Consider the following 20,214-nt stretch of genomic DNA (forward strand, 5'->3'; position numbering starts at 1 on the left):
GTCAGCGTGGGAGGACCCTTTACATCCAAACCACACTGACTGTCTATTTTTATTCTTACATAGTTTTATTTATTTAATTATTTATTTTATTGTAGTTTATTTATTTATTTACTTAATTTTATCTATACAAGTAATCGTTCTGTGAACAATTTTATCTTTCTATTTCCTGTTTATGTTCTCTATCTTTACTTTTTCTTTTCCTTATTGCTTCTTTCCTATTCTTTCTTTTCTCTTTCTTCTCTCTTCTCTAATTCTATCTCCACTTTCTCTTTTCATCTCCTTTTACTCTAGTTCTTTCTTTGTATGTTATACCATGTTTTGCATCGTTTTGGGACAGTCAGTGGGGAAGGACCTTTTACATCCAACCTACACAGACTGTCCCATCTAAATGTCAGAATGAATGGGTGGACGAGTAAGTGTGCATAGATGAAAGTAAGAAATGTTTGGGGTTAAATGAAAGAAAGTATGAATGGGTAAATGAGACAGCGTGGATAGATGAAAGTATGAATGACTGGAGTTGCTCGTAACTGCCAACTGACATTCTCTGGTTAGTTCCATCCTGGGCTGGGGACACCCCGGTCGACCTACCCGCTCACGGGCTGGGTCGCTTCACCGGCCTGTCTGGTGCGAGGCGTGTGCGGGGGGGGGGCCGAGCGGCCAACCAATCCATGGAATGCACGCTAGAAGTGCCGGAGGGGAGCTATGAGTAAGGTCAACGGGTCAGATATGCTCGCAAAGAGCGGTTCCAGACCCGTCGGCTGGAGAAAGAGGAAGTGGGTTTAGTCGGTAGGCGGCTCGTGATACAGAGAGGGCGGGCCGAATCCGACACACCTGGGACACCTTCCCAGACGGTCTTAAGAAGATTCCCACGTCAAAAAAAAAAGATTGTAAACATTAACCATATGACGTCACGATGCGTTTTGGGCTAGCTGCTTTAATTTGAATTTAGAATCGTCTTTAGTGGCCAAACGGAACACAAAAACATTTTTTTCATCTTTGATATATGTTTTAAATTATGTTCTGTTGTGATTTATAACTTTTTTTCGAATTTAAAATTTTATGCAAGTTCCCGATTAATTGAGAAAAAATGGCAAAAATAGACCACTAGACATAGCTTTCATCGATTAAAAAAAGCATATGACACGGTTCCCAGAAAACAACTATGGAACATTATCAGAGCCTATTTTACTTCAAATCAGGCCCGAGACACTACACAATTTTCGGGCCCCTAAATATAATTTAATAATAATAATAACTTTTTTTAAATGTATTAATTATTTAATAGAAATATAGTTGCACGAGAAAATAAAATTTTTAGACCACAAAAAGCTTATTGCAGGGATGCTCTACATCTCCGACACTTTTTAAGATATTCCTGGAACAAATATTAAAACTATGGAAAAGGAAATGTGAAGGGATGTGAACTTCTTGTACCTACACATATGAAGTTTTGCAGGTGACCAAGTGGTAATGGCTCAAGATAAAGAAGATCTGTCCTATATGCTCCGAAAATTACAAGAGGAATACACAAAAAATGGACTGGAAATAAACTTAGAAAAGACCGAATACTTAACAACAGAACAAGAACCAGTGACAAACTTGGAAATGGACGGTGATAGGGAAATTAACGGCACTGAAAAATTCAAATACTTAGGATTCATACTCTTAAAGATTGGACCACCGAGCAAGAGATAACTTGCAGATTAGCACAGACAAGAACATGTATTAAACAAATGAACGGCCTACTGTGGGATAGACAGATTACCAGAAATACAAAGAAGAGAATATTATAACACCTTGGTAAGTAGTGTAATGAATGACCTATGGAGCAGAGAATTGGGTACCTAATAAACAAACTAAACAGGTTCAAAATAGAGCAAGTGGCAACTGAAATGAAGTTTATGAGAAGAAGCTGCAGAGTGACAGGAATAGATCGCATTAGAAATGAGGAGATAAAACGAAGAATGGCAGTAGAATAAGACATACTCAGCTACATCGAAGAAAAACGTTTAATTTGGTATGGACATGTGGAGAAGAGCAGATCGTACAAGGTGGATATCGAAGTTTCGGATTGGAGCCGAATAGGAAAAAGAAGAAGAGGTAGATCCTAAAGATCATGGAGGGATGAAGTGGACCAGGCCATGGAAAGACGAGACTTTAGAGATAGAGAATGGCAGAACAGAAAGGACTAGAGCCGTTAGCTGAAAGAAGGAAGGCGGCGACAGCTATAAATATCCTTATATAGATAGATAGATTTAAAAAAGTAAACCGAGCATACGTAAATGATTTCGGCCACATAGCCAGAAGAACGAACGGGGATCGATCGATTCGAACAGAAGGCCGAATGCCAATCTTCAATACGATGGGCAGACCAAATGACGGCTCTGGTGGGAAAATACCTACATGAAGCCGTCCATCTGGCATATGACCTCAGATAATGGAGACAGCAAGCTAACAATACATATTTAGAGTGTCACTACGCCCAGACAAGAACTCAAGGAACGAGGAGGAGGATATTATGGTGAATAATTCCATTTATACTTTTATTATGTGTTTATTATGTTTGTGTTTTCTTTCGTATAAGTTTAGTAAGTATTTTCATTGTATTAAAAATAATGACTAAAAATTAATGAAAACACAGGTATAATTCTAGGAAAAAAGATATTATTGTTTTCCAAATTGATTTTGATTTTGATAACCATTGTACAGATCAAACAGTCTAAATTAATTTAATCAATCACTTTTTGTCAAAACAAAAAACATATTTATCAATTAAAAGAAATAATTTTATCTTTCACAATTTTGATGATAAAAAATTATCTGTCTAGAATTTTTAGATAGCGTTGTGATTTAGTATTTTATATGTTAGTTTTGGTTACTTTTACCATTATTACTGTTACGAAGTTTATTTTAAGGGAAGAATGAGTAATTTTAAGAAAGTTGTAAAGAGAGCAGAAAGTTCAAGAGTGCAGAAAGGGAATTCCAGAGCAGCCAGACCTAACAGCTTGATAAGTGAAAATAGAAATGCAGGGATAAAGTAAGAATTTTAACTGGTACCGATATTTTTAGATAACAAAAAATAAAACTTTTTTTAAATAACCCTTAATATAACCGCTTTGACCTACAAAGAAGGTTTTTTATTAAGTCCATTATTATGCTAAAAATAAATTCAATTACCTACTTTATAAGTAATTGAAATATCTTTTTGTACCTACATAACATGTAGGATCTGCTTCCAGTGAAGAATTACCATTAGTTACTTAGCAACTAGTAGGTTATTAATTCTTCTTCTTCTTTTTGTATAGACATGAATCTGTCTGTTTTTTTCAATGTGCTTTCAGTAAGTTGTCGTTCCATCGTTTTCGTGGTCTTCCTCCCTGATCGTCTTCCTATTTGGGAGCCGTCTTTCGCTGTCCTTACTACTCTATTTGTTGCCATTCCGCTTATGTGGTCATTTCATTCTACTCTTATGTTTCTTACCCAGTTATGAATGTTCTCCACCTTGCATCTCCGCCGTATATCTGCACTTCTAGTTCTGTTTCATAGTGTCTTACCATCGATTTTTCGAAGAGTCTTTATCTCCACTGTTTCGTGCATTCTTTTTGTCCTCTCTGTGTCAGGTCGTGTTTCTGCCGCGTATGTCATTATTGGTCTAATGACTGTTTTGTAAATTCTGCTTATCATTTCTTTTCCAATATTTTTATTTCTCCATATTGTGTCATTCAGGCAACTTGCGGCTGTGTTTGCTCTATTTACTTGATCTTCCAAAGTTGCTCAAATTATTTTCATACCCAAGCCAGGGAAAAATAAAATGCAGGTGACTTCATACAGACCAATAAGCCTGCTACCTGTTTTATCAAAAATCTTGGAAAATCTTCTCCTTAAGCAATTATTCCCAAGCATATAAGGAGGATAACGAATACCTTAACACCAATTTGGATTCAGAACATAACACGGAACAATAGAAAGACATTGGTCAGGCCTTCGACAAGGTATGGTATTCTGGTTTCTTATTTAAACTAAAGAAAAACCTTTCCCATTTTTCTACCAAATCCTAGAAGCTCTATTTCCAACCAATGAATACACAAGCCTAAAACCAATAAAAGCCGGAGTACAACAAGTACTGGGACCGATATTGTACTTGATTTACACTACCTGCTGACCTACCTACAAGTAAAAGAACAACGTGTGCAACTTTTGCTGATGACACCGTTGTAGTAGCCTCTCACCATGATCCAATCACAGCGTCCAGAACCCTTCAAAAACAGTTTAACAATAACAATATCCAACGTGGCTTAAAAAATGGAAAATAAAGGCGAATGAGAGTAAATCCACCAATGTAAATTTCACCATGGAAAAACAAACATGTTTAACTGTAACTCTGAACGAAATACAGCTCCTACAAACCAATACTGTCAAGTACCTACCTACGAATCCACCTTGACAGGAGATTAAGTTGGCAAAAGCACATTTTCACAAAGAAAACAACTAGGAATAAAAATCTGAGAAATGTAGCTACTGGATCATCGGTCGTAGATCTCAACTATGTATGTCCAGTGTGGACCTATGGTACCCAACTTTGGGAAACAGCCAGTCAAACAGCCTAGAAATACTGCAGAGACTCCAGCACAAAGTTCTTAGAACAATGCTGAATGCCCCTTGGTATGTATGAGCAAGACCTCAATGTGCCATTCATAAAAACAGTACTAACAGAATATTACCAAAAATATTCCAAGATACTAGAATCTCATCCAAACGAAGTAACTGTTACAAAGTAACATTTATTTTTTAAATAGAATTTAATTGATTTTGTGTACATTGTGTTCATTTGAATTTAGCAAGAACAGGGCCTATTTTACCGCTAGGCCAGTGAGGCACCTGCCTCGGGCCCGCATTTTAATGGGGCCCGGAAAGATCATCAAAAAAATTTTATTGCAATAAAACAAGATAAATTTTCAAATTTGTCAACTGTGGTCTTAGAACCACATGAGCCACACTTTGAAAATCTTTCTACGTATCATCCACAGTAGAATCAGAGATAAATGTGAAGAAGACCAGGATGAAACACAATTTGGCTTCAGAAATGGACTTGGAACCCGGGTCGCACTCTTTGCACTAAATGTATTATTGCAGAAATGCCGAGATCAAAGGAAAGACGTATTTGCTGTATTTATTGACTATGAGAAGGCCTTTGATCGAGTACAACATCACAAATTAATTAAAATATTAAAGGATTAAGGAGTTGATAGTCAAGATGTACGAATCATAGAAAAATTATACTGGCGTCAAACAGCGACAGCTTGCGTCAAACAGCGACAGCTTGCATAAAAAGAAAATCAACAGAAATATGCAAAATACAAAGAGGTGTCAGACAGGGTTGTATACTGTCCCCACTGTTCAATTTATATTCAGATAGAATATTTAAGGAAGCGCTCCATATTTTGGAATGGGGTTGTGAAAGTTAATGGAATTCTGATAAATACAATCAGATATGCAGACGATACAGTTATTTTAAGTGATGATATGAATAGCAGGGGCGGCCCGTCGGGGTAGGCAAGATAGGCGCTGCCTAACCTCTTCAAATGAATAATACAATAATAAATTATTTATTAATATAAATTACTTATTTCAACATTGTAATTTATAAATTTTGACACAATGCGTAAGTATCTAAAATAAAAAAGCTACTTTTTAATTTCTCTTCGAAGTTGTAATTATTGTACGCTCCTCGTAGTAGTACTACTGACTTCTATTAATTATGGATGGCACTACCCTATGGTCAGGCACTTTAAAATCCGCCTAACCTAAAGAAAAGAACAGAATGATATGCGTCTCTCATTCTTAAGCTAAGCACAGCTCCCAAGCTGTGGCTTGTCTAGCCCTAGTGGACGAAAATTTCCGGGAACTTTTTGGGGCTAGGTTAGGCTACATTTCGAGGGTTTAGTGTCAAACAACGTAGGTATCTACATTTTTTGTGAAATTGAGATATATCTATAATCGAGTTCACCGTTTTCGACTTCATTTAGTAACAAAAACCTCTATCTCTATCTGAAGAAGATTACAAAATACATTAAACGTTAACTACCAATTGTGAAAAAATTGTTCATGTCAAAAACATCTAAGAGGTGATAACGTTATTTCACAGTGAATTTCGCGATACATCAAAAACAGTTATCGACTGTTAGCGTTTATTGACACTAATTTATTAAGCTGTAATTGTAGACAGATTTATTATTATAATTCGTATTTGTTTGAAAAACGTCATTTTGATACTGGATTGCTAAATACATTTGTTTATTTTCGATGTTGTTCGATTCTTCCATCTGATTACCCATTACATGATTACATGATTACAATAATCTGATTACTCATTACCATTACATTTTTTAGTTTTGCCGAAGTTAAAAGAAAGCATATATGTTATTTTCTTATTGTCGGTTAAGTATATATATTTGTCGTAATTATTTAATATTTTGATTTTGTCAGTGTTTAACAGAAAAATCTCCAGTCGTAGCACAAAACTTTGTATGACATTAAGCACTAGCGGGTCTTGGATCTTCTGAGGTATTTTAGAAGATTCTGAGGTAATTTAGCCTCTTGCCTTACAAATACAATTAAAAGTGAAGTTACTGGGAAAGATTTCGCTTTTATGTCTGAAACTTGTTCGGGCCAAAATGGAAATTCAATTGTTTCCGCAATATTTCTGTTTGCTGTTGAAACACTAAATATTTCAAAAATCGACCAGTTATTTTTGAACCCGGACATTCCCAAATTGAATGTGATATGGTCCAGGCCCACATCGAAAACGCGAGTAAAGGCTTGGAAATTTATGATCCATCGGGATGGTATATATACAGTGATTAAAATAGCTTTAAAGAAATCAAAATACGAAGTAGTTGAAATAGATCAGGAAGACATTTTGGATTTTAAAGAATTTCAAATTCAAATGATTAAAAATAAAAAAACTGACATTGAAGGAAATGTTGTCAAATGGTTGAACATAGTTTGGCTACAAGCTGGTGGCGCTCCTAGCTGATTACTAATTCAACTTTCACCGGAAATTTTTAAATTTATTATTTAATTGTTATCGCTTAATATTTACAACGCAAAAAAGTAATTAAATTGTAATCGACTTTTTAAAGATTTTGCTAATCATTTTGACGTTCTATTGATAAAATATGAATTTCTTACTTCAGATACTTTCACAATTATCGTGTAGATGGCGCTAAGACTAATATATTAATTCATAATTACATATTACGGAACATTAAAAAAACTTAAATTCGGTATTTAAAACGTAAGTATATTTAAGGTAAAAATATATACCACAGCTTTGACCAACTAATATTTTTTATAATTAATGTTTTTAATTTTAATTTTAAATTAATCACTTTGACATTTATGTCAAATTTCCGGTAAACGTTTACAGACTTGCCACTACTGGCGCTCGCGAATTTGTAAATATCCCCTCTACGTACGAGCTCACAGCGTATAGAGTCGGAAAAATTAAAGAATACTCATGAACGATCGCATCAATCACTTACTTTGTATTTGCTGTTTTTTTTCATAAATAACAAACGAGAGAGATAGATTAATAATAATCTGAATAATATGTGATTGATGTGATCGTTCATGGGTATTCTTTCATTTTTCCGACTGTACATATTATACAATAAGACACTGCACACAGTTATTTCAAATATAATTTTAAATCAAACAACTTTACGAAATTTAAAATACAGAGAACGCAGCTTCGAATATTTTCAATTAACAAACTTGTGCCAAGAAGAAAATATGACAAACCATTAACGATTAATAATAAAAAGTTAAAAGGTTTAGTGCAACTCTGTTTTTTATGTAATTATGTTTATTTAAAATCTACATCATTAAAAAAGTATTAAGTAAATTTGTTCCATGTTTTTTGGCATGAAGAAGAGACTTCCAATGATGTCCCATCTTATTCTATTTATGTCAAAGTTTTAAAATAGGTCCTGAGGCCAGGTTCTATCTAGTCTCCTTGTGACAGGGCATCCCTTACTAACTCATTGTCATGGTGAATGGTACGCTCGTTTTGTGATTCCGAGGCTCGATGGATTTGTTCTCTGATGAAAGGTATATTATATAAGTCTTCGTGAAGTGTTTGATTAGTTACATACCATGGTGCATCCACTATTGATCTTAGAACTTTAGACTGAAATCTTTAGATGATATTCAATGATGTTGACTTTGCACAGCCCCAGAGGTGTAGTCCGTAGTACCAAATAGGTTTGAGTATTGCTTTGTACAGAAGAATTTTGTTTTGGATGTTGAGTTTGATCTGCGTCCAAGGAGCCAATACATTTGCCGAAATTTTAAGTCTAGTTGTCTTCTTTTAGTCTGTATATGTTTTTTTAGTGGACCTCTGTGAGCAAAAATTAAAGAACAATATCACTTCTTTTAGTAGAATCTTCAAGGAAGGGGTGATGATCATAATGAAAATGTTTTAATCTTTAGAAATTTCATAAGTTTAATATTTGTATGTTATTACAAAAATAAAGTTTTTTATTTAAATACACTTATAACATTTTTAACAATACAGGGTTAGTGCTGCATTGGATATCATGAAAATTTTGAAAATATCAGCGAATGTATGTTAAAGTCAAACTGGATATCCTGAAAAAAGGGGAAATATCAGGGAAATTTTCGCAACATTTTAGGGAAATTACATTTTTACATTTTCACCCAGCAGTACTAACCCTGTACTAAAACTATTATTATCAGGTGCGACGTTAACGGCTACAAAAAATATATATCGGTAATATCAAAAAGCGTTATCAGGTCATTATTAGAAAAAAATTATATTTTTTTCTCTGTAGAATAACAATAACCTGTAATAATTTTTACAATATGTCAAAGAAACCATAATAATACTAGGTATATAAATTTACAGATTTCTATTGTAATGTATTTTGCCTCCGTAATCACAAATTTGTTGGCCGATATTACGTTTCAAAACAGTTTTTCGCATTTTCTGGCAATTTATGTTTTTTAGTATAGTATAGTTGATCCAAAAGATGGCATAACCCCGACATCCAAAGTGAAAGTTATCCTTCAACACCAAATTGTTCTGTATGGTCCACACAATGTCCAGAAAAAAGTCACACCATTTTGAGCGTCGGGTTTGGGGGGAGAGGGGGGAGAAATCGGTAAATTCGTAGTTTTTTTAGATTTTCGCCAATATTTCTAAAACTATGCGGTTTAGCATGAACAACCTGCTATACAAAATTGTTCTACATTAAATTTGAAATAAAAAAGGCCCTATGCATAATCTTTCTAAAATGAATGGTTCCAAAGTTACGGAGGTAGTATAGTATAACTGGTGCAAAAAAAGGCCTAACAAAAACATCCAAAGTAAAAGTTTTCCTCCAACACCAAAATGTTCTATATGGTCCACATATTGTTCAATAAAAAGTTACACCATTTTGAGCGTCCGATTTGGGAGGGAGATGGGAGAGAAACCGGTAAATTAGTAGTTTTTTTACGTTTCTCGTCAATATTTCTAAAACTATACTTTAGAGTAAACTATGTTATATAGAAAAATATTTTACATGAAATTTAAAACAAAAAATGTTTTATACATAATTGTTATAAAATCAACGGTTCCAGAGTTACGGATAGTGAAATGTCGAGGTTTTCGATACTTTTTATATTTTCTGGGCAATATTTATAATATAACTATACCAAAAACCCAGACATCCAAAGTGAAAGTTATCCTCTAACACCAAATTGTTCTATATGGTCCACATAATGCTCAGAAAAAAGTCACACCATTTTGGGTGTCGGGTTTGGGGGGGGGGGAGAGGGAGGAGAAATCGGTAAATATAAAAAGTATCGAAAACCTCCACTTTTCACCCTCCGTAACTCTGGAACCGTTGATTTTATAACAATTATGTATAGAACCTTTTTTGTTTTAAATTTTATGTAGAACATTTTTCTATAGAACATTCGTAAAAAAACTACTAATTTACCGAATTCTCCCCCATCTCCCCCCCCAAACCGGACGCTCAAAATGGTGTAACTTTTTACTGAACAATATGTGGACCACATAGAACAATTTGGTGTGGAACGAAAACTTTTACTTTGGATGTCTGGGCTAGGCCTTTTTTTGGACCAATTATACTATACTACCTCCGTAACTTTGGAACCGTTCATTTTAGAAGGGTTATGCATAGGGCCTTTTTTATTTCAAATTTAATGTAAAACAATTTTGTGTAGAGGCTTGTTCATGCTAAACCGCTTAGTTTTAGAAATATTGACGAAAAACGTAAAAAACTACGAATTTGCAGATTTCTCCCCCTCTCCCCCCCAAACCCGACGCTCAAAATGGTGTGACTTTTTTCTGAACATTATGTGGACCATATAGAACAATTTGGTGTTGGAGGATAACTTTCACTTTGGATGTCTGAGTTTGGGTATATCATACTATTTGTAGTTAATGTTGTTTGATACTAAACCCTCGATTTGTTTACGCCTTCGGCAATGGTTGTCCTGAGCTGCATCTCGGGATAGCCAATTGTATGTTTTAGGATCCTGACTACAAATACTGAAAAAATTAAAAGTGCGAATTTTGTCATGAAATTTGTACGTGGAGTTAGAATAATATTTGGAACAACTTTTCCAAATAACTTTTTTCGATATCTCTAACGCGAAGCAAAATATCGAAAATTCGCACTGTTTGTAGATTCGCAGTAGATAGCGTTTAAAATTTTAATTTGAGTTGACTATGACATGACTATCTTAAAAAATGTGAACCACTACACTTGCTTGACTCATCATCATCATCAGCCTCTCTCAATCCACTGCTGGACATAGGCCTCCCCTGTTTGTCTCCAAAGTGTTCTATCTTGTGCTTTCTGTATCCAGTTTTTTGTTGTCTTTCGTAAGACGTCTTGCCATCGTATTGGTGGTCTTCCTCTGCTACGTTTATCGGCTCTTGGTCTCCATTCAACTAGTTTGCGAGTCCATCTTCCGTCCTTCATTCTGGCAACGTGTCCAGCACATTTCCATTTTAAGTTACAGCTTCTTTCAATGACGTCTATGACTTTGGTCTTAGCTCGTAGATCTTCGTTTCTAATCCTGTCTCGCAGAGTGGCCCCTATCATTGATCGCTCCATTCTTCTCTGCGCTACTCTTAGTTTTTGTGCGTTTTTCTTTGTGAGCGATAATGTTTCTGCACTATAAGTCATCACCGATAGCACGCATTGGTCGAAAAAAACTTGCTTGATTGCAAAATTTTAAATCTGTATTTATTTTGATAGCCGCAATATAGGGGTGTCTTCATCTTAAATGCGACACACTGTGTATTTAGGTATACGAGTATACATATAATATGTAGAGTATAGTAGAGTATAGACTATATATTATAAAGGTATATGTGTCGCCTACCCGCATACTGAGGTCACGAGCCGCCACTGATGAATAGATTACAACACCTTTTAAATGCCATTGACACAGTGGGAAGAGAGTTTGGCCTAAACATAAACTGTTCAAAAACAAAATACATGGTATTTAGCCGTTTGGTCCATCAAGATTCAGTTATCATGGTCATATAATTCAAAGAGTACCCAGTTTTAACCCGGCACCTGCCACGTGTAAGGCGCCAACTGCCACGTGGCTTGCTCACAGCACCCCTTAAAAATTTTCTGTGATCTACTTGTTTAAAAAACAAAATAATGCGTTGAGTAACACAAAAATATAAAAAAACATGTTTTATTTACTTATTAGCCACTTATATGTTATAAAAGTTAAAAAATAAAATGAAAAAGATGTTAGGTATAAGCAAATTAGCAAGTACCAAGCCATAATAAATGAAGTCAAGTAAAATATCTAAAAAAATTAAGATTTAGTGAGTATAGAGTCTATATTAATAATTTAAATCAGTTATTTCAATAAAAAATGTAAATTTGACCTGTTTATCAAAAATACAAAAAGAATTTAAAACTTAAAGTACCAGATTATGGCACCCCAATTCGACTTTAGAGCTATAAGTTCAGAATGACACTAAATAACCACTTCAAACACTAACACATGTATGCTATATAATATTATAGAAAGCTACTATGACGCACAGCTCGGTTACCAAACTTGAAATACCAAATATTTGATAAAAATGTGTTATGGGGTGCTGGTAGCACCCCACGTGGCAGGTGCCGGGTTAAATATCTTGGTTGCCATATTACTGAACAACTAGATCCAGATAAAGAGACAAAATGTAGAATCGAGATAGCCTGCACGACATTTTTAAAAATGAGGTCATTTTTCTGTAATGATAACTTGCAACTTAAACTTCGAAAGCGCATGATTAAATGTTACATTTGGTCATTCCTCTTGTATGGTGTCGAAGCATGGACATTAAAAATATCGACCATTAATCGTTTGGAGGCCTTTGAAATGTGGCTGCACAGACGTATACTGAAAATACCATGGACGGCTATGCTGACAAATGTGGCAGTCCTTAAGAGAGCAAATGCTACCCGCGAGCTGCTTGATAACATCAAATATAGAAAGATGGCCTATTTTGGACACGTAGTAAGGGGAGACCGGTATAATATTCTTCAACTTATTATGATGGGTAAAATCGAAGGACGCAGAGGAATTGGTAGAAAGCAGGCCTCTTGGTTGAAGAATATCCGGGAGTGGACAGGAATAAAGAAAGCAGAACACCTATTTAGAATAGCTCGAGACAGAGACAGTTTCGCCATGTTAATTGCCAATGTCAAGGGGACTTGATAGGGCACGTTAAGAAGAAGACAAGATACCCTATTGTATCAGACTTACGTGGACGACATCTTATCAGGCTGTAGTACTGAAGAAGAAATCATTTCACTGCATCGTTTGTTAAGCTCTACTCTTTCTTCCGCTGGATTCAGCATACACAAAATCAGATCCAATTCTTTTCTTGCTGCGTCTTCTGCAGAGCTTAGCAGCTCTTCGAAGAAAATTCTTCCTAAAGAAGGGCCATGTAAGGTGCTAGGCATTAAGTGGGATTTCACAACTGATTTATTTTAAGTTGAGATTCCAGAATCATTTATTGTTAGCTCACCTACCAATCGTAAGATTCTCTCTGTTATAGCGCAGTGCTATGATCCTCTAGAATTTGTCAATCCTGTAATTGTTCACGGAAAAATTCTGATGCAACAAATATGGGCCAAAAATCTCTCTTGGGACCACATTATAACCGATCCCAAGCTTCTAGATAATTGGCTTAAGTTCTTGTCAAATTTAACTAACCTGTAGTCTTTTTCGGTTCCTCGGCGCATAATCGGCGGAAAAGATGTAGTTTAAGTCGAACTACATGGGTTTTGTGATGCCAGTACTCAGGCATATGGCTGTTGCATATATTTAAGGGCAGAATACTCTGATTTATCGGTGTTATGTACACTTATTGTTGCCAAATCGCGTGTAGCTCCATTGAAAAAACCTCTCACTATACCGAAACTACACCGAGAGAAAAAAATTCTTGACATAAAGAAACTTTATTAATATTTACGAAAGATCGACTTGGCATATTGCCTAAGAAATATATCTTTGTATATAAGATATAATTTTCTAAAATATTTCAAATAAATTCTACTACATATAGCCAAAGAAATATACCTTAAACATGACTGAACTATCACTTTCTGGCAAACTTCAAACCCATTTATCAGAAAGAAATTACACTTGATGTTAATTAATTTTATTAGTCATAAAAATATATTTTCTACACATTAGAAAACTATTCTTTCTGAGCAATAATATTTCTTAGTAAGGAATATTATTATTTTACTATTAATAATTAATTTATTTAATGTTAAGAAATATATTTCTCAGAGATAAACATATATTTAGAGTTAAGTTAATATTTCTTGAAAATAAAGTGATATTACATACGGCGAAATAAATCATTGTGTTAAGGTAAAATCATTATTTATTAATAAAACAAGATATAAAACGTTATTATTACATACAAATATTTTCTCCACTCTTAAACCACTGGCTTCTACACAACAATAAAAGGATGGAGAGGCAAATCCAACTTCCTTAAATTTTCCTTCTTTTGTTAATAGCACTTTGTATATCAGCAATTCACTAAAACAAAATCGTTATGTAGAAAGAGTAAACTTACTTTAATAAAATTTTTTTTATAAAGATATAGATATTTATTTTGACAAATTTAGGAAATACAAAAAAACAAATACACGGCCCCACATAAGAACTATTAATACTAATAATAATCAATCATATTTAGTTCAAACATGGCATTATTTAACCTACACATCTTTGTTTATTTTTTTCTTTTTGTTAATGAAATATTAATTATTTATCTGTATAATATTAAGTCACACAATAAACATTGTTTAGCTAAAACAAGAGGGAAAATACAACCAATGTAAAACATTGAAGCAGACATAATAATATGTAATTTTCTTAATTTTTATAATCTAAAAGAGACAGCATACCTAATCATTAAGAAATTTTATTACGGGAAAGTATTATTAGTTTACATCTAAGTCATTTAATACATATTAACTAATTCACGGTTTTCGGCAATAACATTTCTTAACCATAAACATATATTTCTTTTAGACTAACTGATTTCTTTATCTCAAATAAATTAACAGAAAAAATCCTCAGCGTTGCACCCGCCATGTTTGATATAGCGTTGTATTGTATATTTTTATAGAAGGCGATACATTCAAGAAACCTATTATAGTTGATACATAAGTATACACATTTTTAAAAAGGTACTTACATGTATGAAGTTCTACCATTTCTGGAAAGCCCCGCAGTTGGTTAATAACTCCTTTCTTAATATTGTTCTGAAGCTATATATATTATATCATTCTGTCCCAGCTTTAAATTGTGGCATATTTCCCAGTTAGAATAATAAGCTCCTTTATTTCAGAGTCGTCCATCATTATACCTAAAAAGCGTATAAAGATACTATTATGTTTCTTTTTTAACCATTCGGATACGCAACAATATTATTATTACATCTTAAATTACTCAATTTAATTTTATTTAATACCTATATATGTACGTACCTTCAAAATATCCGTTAATTTTTAAAGTACACCAATAAATCCAACATCCATCTATATGAACATGAACATATCACGCCATCTTGACAAACACTGACCACAAACACTGACGGACTGACGACTAAATCATAAATAGTTAATCTGCGCAATTCTTTTGTGGAAGAAAATCTCTTTGCAAGTAACATTTCGGCATTGCTCACAAATATAAATATGGATTAACTTAACATTATATTTCTTATACTGCAAAATATTTGTAGTTTTCAATTTAAGAAATAAAAACTTTAGGATAAGAAAATTAAATGTAACCATTAATGCATTTCTTAGTATTGAAGAAATTATCTGTAAGAAATTATTGAGTTGTGTTTAAAAAACTCGTTTCTTTATATGTGAACCGGTATGTTTAAGTTAATAGGATATGTTAACTTTTAAGAAATATTGCTCAAAGAAATCGGTGTTTTAGGAGAAAAGAAATTGTTCTCTCGGTGTAGAATTATGTGCAATGGTTCTCTTAACCAGTCTCCACACAAGGCTCTATGTGATACTATCGCGTTCTCTCTCCATTTATGACAGTATCTTGTGGTCAGATTCTATGGTAGCTCTCTCTTGGGCCCACTCACCTCCCAAAAAATGGGCCACCTTTGTGGCAAACAGTGTGGAAATAATCCAAAACGCTAGCCCTCGCCCAAAGTGGAAGTATATAAAGTCTGAACTCAACCCCGCAGACCTCTTATCTCGGGGCAAGCTTTCAGATCAAGCCAGATCCTTCTGGGCATCTGGACTCTGGACCGTTATTTCTATTAGATCGATCCAGCGATTGGTCTAAACATACCTCGTTTGAGCCTATTGTCAATTTGCCTGAAGAAAAGAAAATAGTTATTATATGTACCAAAACCCAGAAAAATTGTTGGATCGAATTTATTAACCGGTTGTCATCATTCACTAAACTTATAAAATCCATGGCGTACATACATCGATTTGTGTACAATACTCGACATAAAGACCGCTTGTCTGGTCATCTGTTTCCTAAGGAATTGCAAGACTCCAGACTATTCCTAAGGTCAAGTTCAGGCCGTTTTCTTTAAATCTGAAATATTATCTCTGACGCAAGGTCGATTTTTACTCAACAAGCAAATTGCTTCACTAAATCCCTTCATTGACAGGTCCAAATTACTTAGAGTAGGTGGTCGACTCAAGTATTCGGATGTACCGTTTGATCAAAGGCACCCCTTATTGCTCCCTGCACGTAATCAATTCACCACACTGTTGCTCACCTCAGAGCATCAGCGTCTAGGACATGCAGGATCTCAAACTACCTTGAATAATGTCCGCTTAAGATATTGGCCTCTTGACGGACTTAGGTGTATAAAACGCATAATACATTCATGCAATACTTGTTTTAGATTTAATGCCATCGCCTCAAACCATATCATGGCAGATCTCCCTCGTGAACGAGTCACACCAAAAAGACCTTTCGAAAATACTGGAATAGATTTCGGAGGTCCTTTTTGCGTAAAGTCCTCTTTATTGAGAAGAGCCCCTATATCCAAAGGTTACATAGCATTGTTTGTATGCTTAGCTACCAAAGCAGTCCATTTAGAAACAGTGTCTGGCCTCACGACAGACGCCTTCCTGGCTTGTCTTAAAAGATTCATAGCTAGACGTGGTATCCCATCCATTATCTACCTACAGTGGCAATGGAACTAATTTTGTAATTGGACGAATAAGAATAATTTTTCATGAGCTTCAACTGTGCTTTTACTGTGTCGATAGACTTCATGAATAAGTACACCGTTTTTGTATCTTATAAGCTACATTTTTGCTACAAATATTTTTTCGATATCTAATATTTAATTCGATAAATACTTATTTTTGTGTTATTTGCGAAAAACCAGTGGCGGCTCGTCAGAGGAGGCAAGGGAGGCTCAGCCTCCCCATAAATTTTTTACACACTCTATACTGTTTTGTTTATCATGAATCGCGAAAACAACAATTACTCTCACTATTATACAACGTGTAAATTCCATATTATCACTAATTATCCATACGTACGGAGCATTAGCATTAGAACGCATGATCGCGTCTCAGTTTTATTACATATTTATTATTGTAGGCAGGACCCTGGGTTATCCCGAGATGCATGAACGGAGCCGAGAAGCCCAGCATTCTCCGTTGCTAATGCTCCGTGCAGCGCAGCAGGCGTTTAAGGAGACCCGGTCTCCTTAGGTCTCCGCGCGGGCCAACCGCCTCAACTCCTCAACCTGCCTGACCGCTTTTGCTAGAATGAGAATTTAGTTTTTTCCGCGCGGTTGTAATGTTTACTGCAATGATAATTTAGTTTATTCGCTCTTTTATAATAAGAATTAATAGTTCTCCATGGATTAATTTTAGAAATAATTGTACATTATAATAAACAAAAGTAATAAAGTCAATCTTATTGAAACCGTAATTTTATGTGACTTAGGTATTTCTAAAACCATTCCAGTATGAACTATTAACTAAATCAGTACTTGAAAAATAAATTTACAACAAAACTACTTACCTCAATGTTATAACAAGCCTTTCTTCCGGAAGGATAGCCTGCTTATGTAAATTACACCAGTTTTTAATTAAACGATACTCCTTCTTCTTAAAGTGCCTATCCGTTCCGGATGTTGGCGATCATCATGGCTATCTTGACTTTGTCTACCGCAGCGCGGAACAGTTCAGTGGTAGTGGTATTATACCACTTTTGTAAATTTTGAAGCCAGGAAATGCGTCTTCTTCCCGGTCCTCTTTTACCATTTACATACCTTCCCTTGGAGAATCAGTTGGAGAAGGCCGTAACGTTCTTGATTTCTCATTACATGTCCTAGATATTCTAATTTTTTTGTTTTGATGGTTATGAGAAATTCACACTCTTTCCCCATTCTACGCAGGAATTCCACGTTAGTAATTCGGTCAACGCAGGATATACGTAAGATGCTCCTATAACACCACATTTCGAAAGCTTCGAGCCGATTCATAGATGTAACAGTTAGTGTCCAAGCTTCCATTCCGTAGAGCAGAACTGTGAATATATAGCATTTCAACAGACGGTATTTTGTTTTTAATGATATGTCTCGACTGTTGAAAATGGGTCTCATTCTAAAGTATGCTGCTTTCGCTTTTATTATTCGCTGTTCAATTTCTGAGTAGTCCCATTCGCTATTTAAATTCGTACCCAGATATGTATATTCTCAACTCTTTCGATATTCTGTTGGTTGACTGTAAGTTGAGCGTTTAATATTGTTTTTAACGATACTCCACTTTCTCCAAAATATATTTAAAAGTCTCTTGAGTCATTCTCATATACTGGAAGAATCGTTCATTATCTTTTAATTTTTGAAATAGATGATGATATTCTCCATAAATTAATCTTTCTCGATTAATAGGATGTACATCAACTCTCTTTCTTTTCAGTTTAGTCAAAACAGAATCTAAAGCAATTACTTATATCATCATCGGAAGACGACATTTTGCTACAAGTAGTAGACGCAACTGCCAGATTTGAACGATCTCTCTCGCTTTTACCCGTCTTCACTGTGTTACCATACTTGCGCGCGAGAACCGCGCGGTTTGCCCGCTAGCGGAAACCGCTTTCACTATGTGTGCCGCCTAAACAGTGGCATCTAAAGCTGGCTACAGACTATGCGTGATTCGCGATTCGTAGTGCGCGATGCGTAGTGCGTGTAATTCGATATCAGCTCGCTACACACTATGCACGATTCGCGATTCGTAATGCGCGATGCCTGCTGATTCATCGCAGTTTCAAATTAGTTCACAGAGTGTAAGCATCGTATAATATAATTATTAGTATAAATATAATTATTTTTAAATTATATGTATTTATACATAGTTCTGCACTGAAAATATGGAGAGTGACGATGATGTGGCAATAGCTAGTGCTATTTTTGTAATCATGGCGCAAAAGAAGAAGAAGAAGGTTGCAAACAAACGTAAAAACGCAGATGATGGAGTGTATCACTAAGAAAAAAGTTTATTAATGGCAAGCTAAAAATTTATTGATAGGTTAACGGTGTCTCGTCGGACAAACTGTGATATATGGGAACACTGGAAAAGGAGAAGTTTTAATTGTGGAACGGGTTAAAAATTTAGAACGCCAGACTACAAAAACGTCCCATGTATTTTGTCGGACAGAACTTCCAATTGATTTGTTACCCTTTCATTAAACTCTCATGCAAAAATCAGACTGGTATTTATCACCAACGGGGCATTTTAATAAGTCCGACACGTAGAACAATGTCAAATGACAGGAATTATGACAGGTGATAAATAGCAGTCTGATTTTTTGCATGAGAGTTTAGTGAAAGGGTAGCAAATCAATTGGAAGTTCTGTCCGACAAAATACATGGGACGTTTTCGTAGTCTGACTTTCCAAATTTTTAACCTGTTCCACAATTAAAACTTCCCCTGTTTCAGTGTTCCCGTAGATCAAAGTTTGTACGACTAGACACCGTTAAGCTATTAACAAATTTTCAGCTTGCTGTTAATCAACTTTTTTTTGGTACACGGGATCCAGGCCTATATACTTAAGGCAAATTTTACATAATATGTATATGATAATAATTAATAAATGGTGCTGAATTTTATGTACGTGCAAGGATGTTGTTTGTATATAAAAAAAAACAGATAATAATCGTTCGATTCAGTACAGCGAATCTCTATTTCAAGATCCTAAAATAATGGGAACCCAAATTGACATTAATTATAAAAATTATTATTGTTTGTTCCTTAAAAATTAATATTGATCGTTTTTCGTGGATGATTTTCTAAGTTCAATTGTTTATATTTAATTTGTTTAATAATTATTAAAATACTAAATACTGCACAATTGAATTACAATTGTTTTTAATTCCACTAAAAAAGCAACAAGAACGCGGACTTAACACCACATTTTCATTGTAGACCAGGGCATTTAGCACTAAAAACATCCGAATAAATAAATTTTTAAATACAGCACCTAGAGACTTGCAGTTTTTTGTATTATGTTCAGGATGACGTCAGGAAAAAAGTCTACTATTCAAAAATGGGTGGAAATGCATAATTTCACTGTAAAGTGCATAAACTGCATCAAAATTTGCATAAATATAAAAATAATGTCAAAATCAGTATA

General features: G+C 34.7%; 1 protein-coding gene across 1 annotated transcript in view; it reads left to right on the top strand.

The window, feature by feature from the left end:
• The first annotated feature begins 2,790 nt into the window (after positions 1-2,790).
• Positions 2,791-20,214, top strand: part of LOC126883192 (RING finger protein nhl-1-like) — an 87,687-nt gene continuing 70,263 nt past the window's right edge. The window contains exon 1 of the mRNA XM_050648439.1: positions 2,791-3,037. Coding sequence (XP_050504396.1) covers positions 2,922-3,037 — 116 coding nt within the window. The 5' untranslated portion in view covers positions 2,791-2,921. The remainder of the gene's footprint in view (positions 3,038-20,214) is intronic.

This window comes from Diabrotica virgifera, chromosome 4 (assembly GCF_917563875.1).
Source record: "Diabrotica virgifera virgifera chromosome 4, PGI_DIABVI_V3a".
Lineage (NCBI taxonomy): Eukaryota > Metazoa > Arthropoda > Insecta > Coleoptera > Chrysomelidae > Diabrotica > Diabrotica virgifera.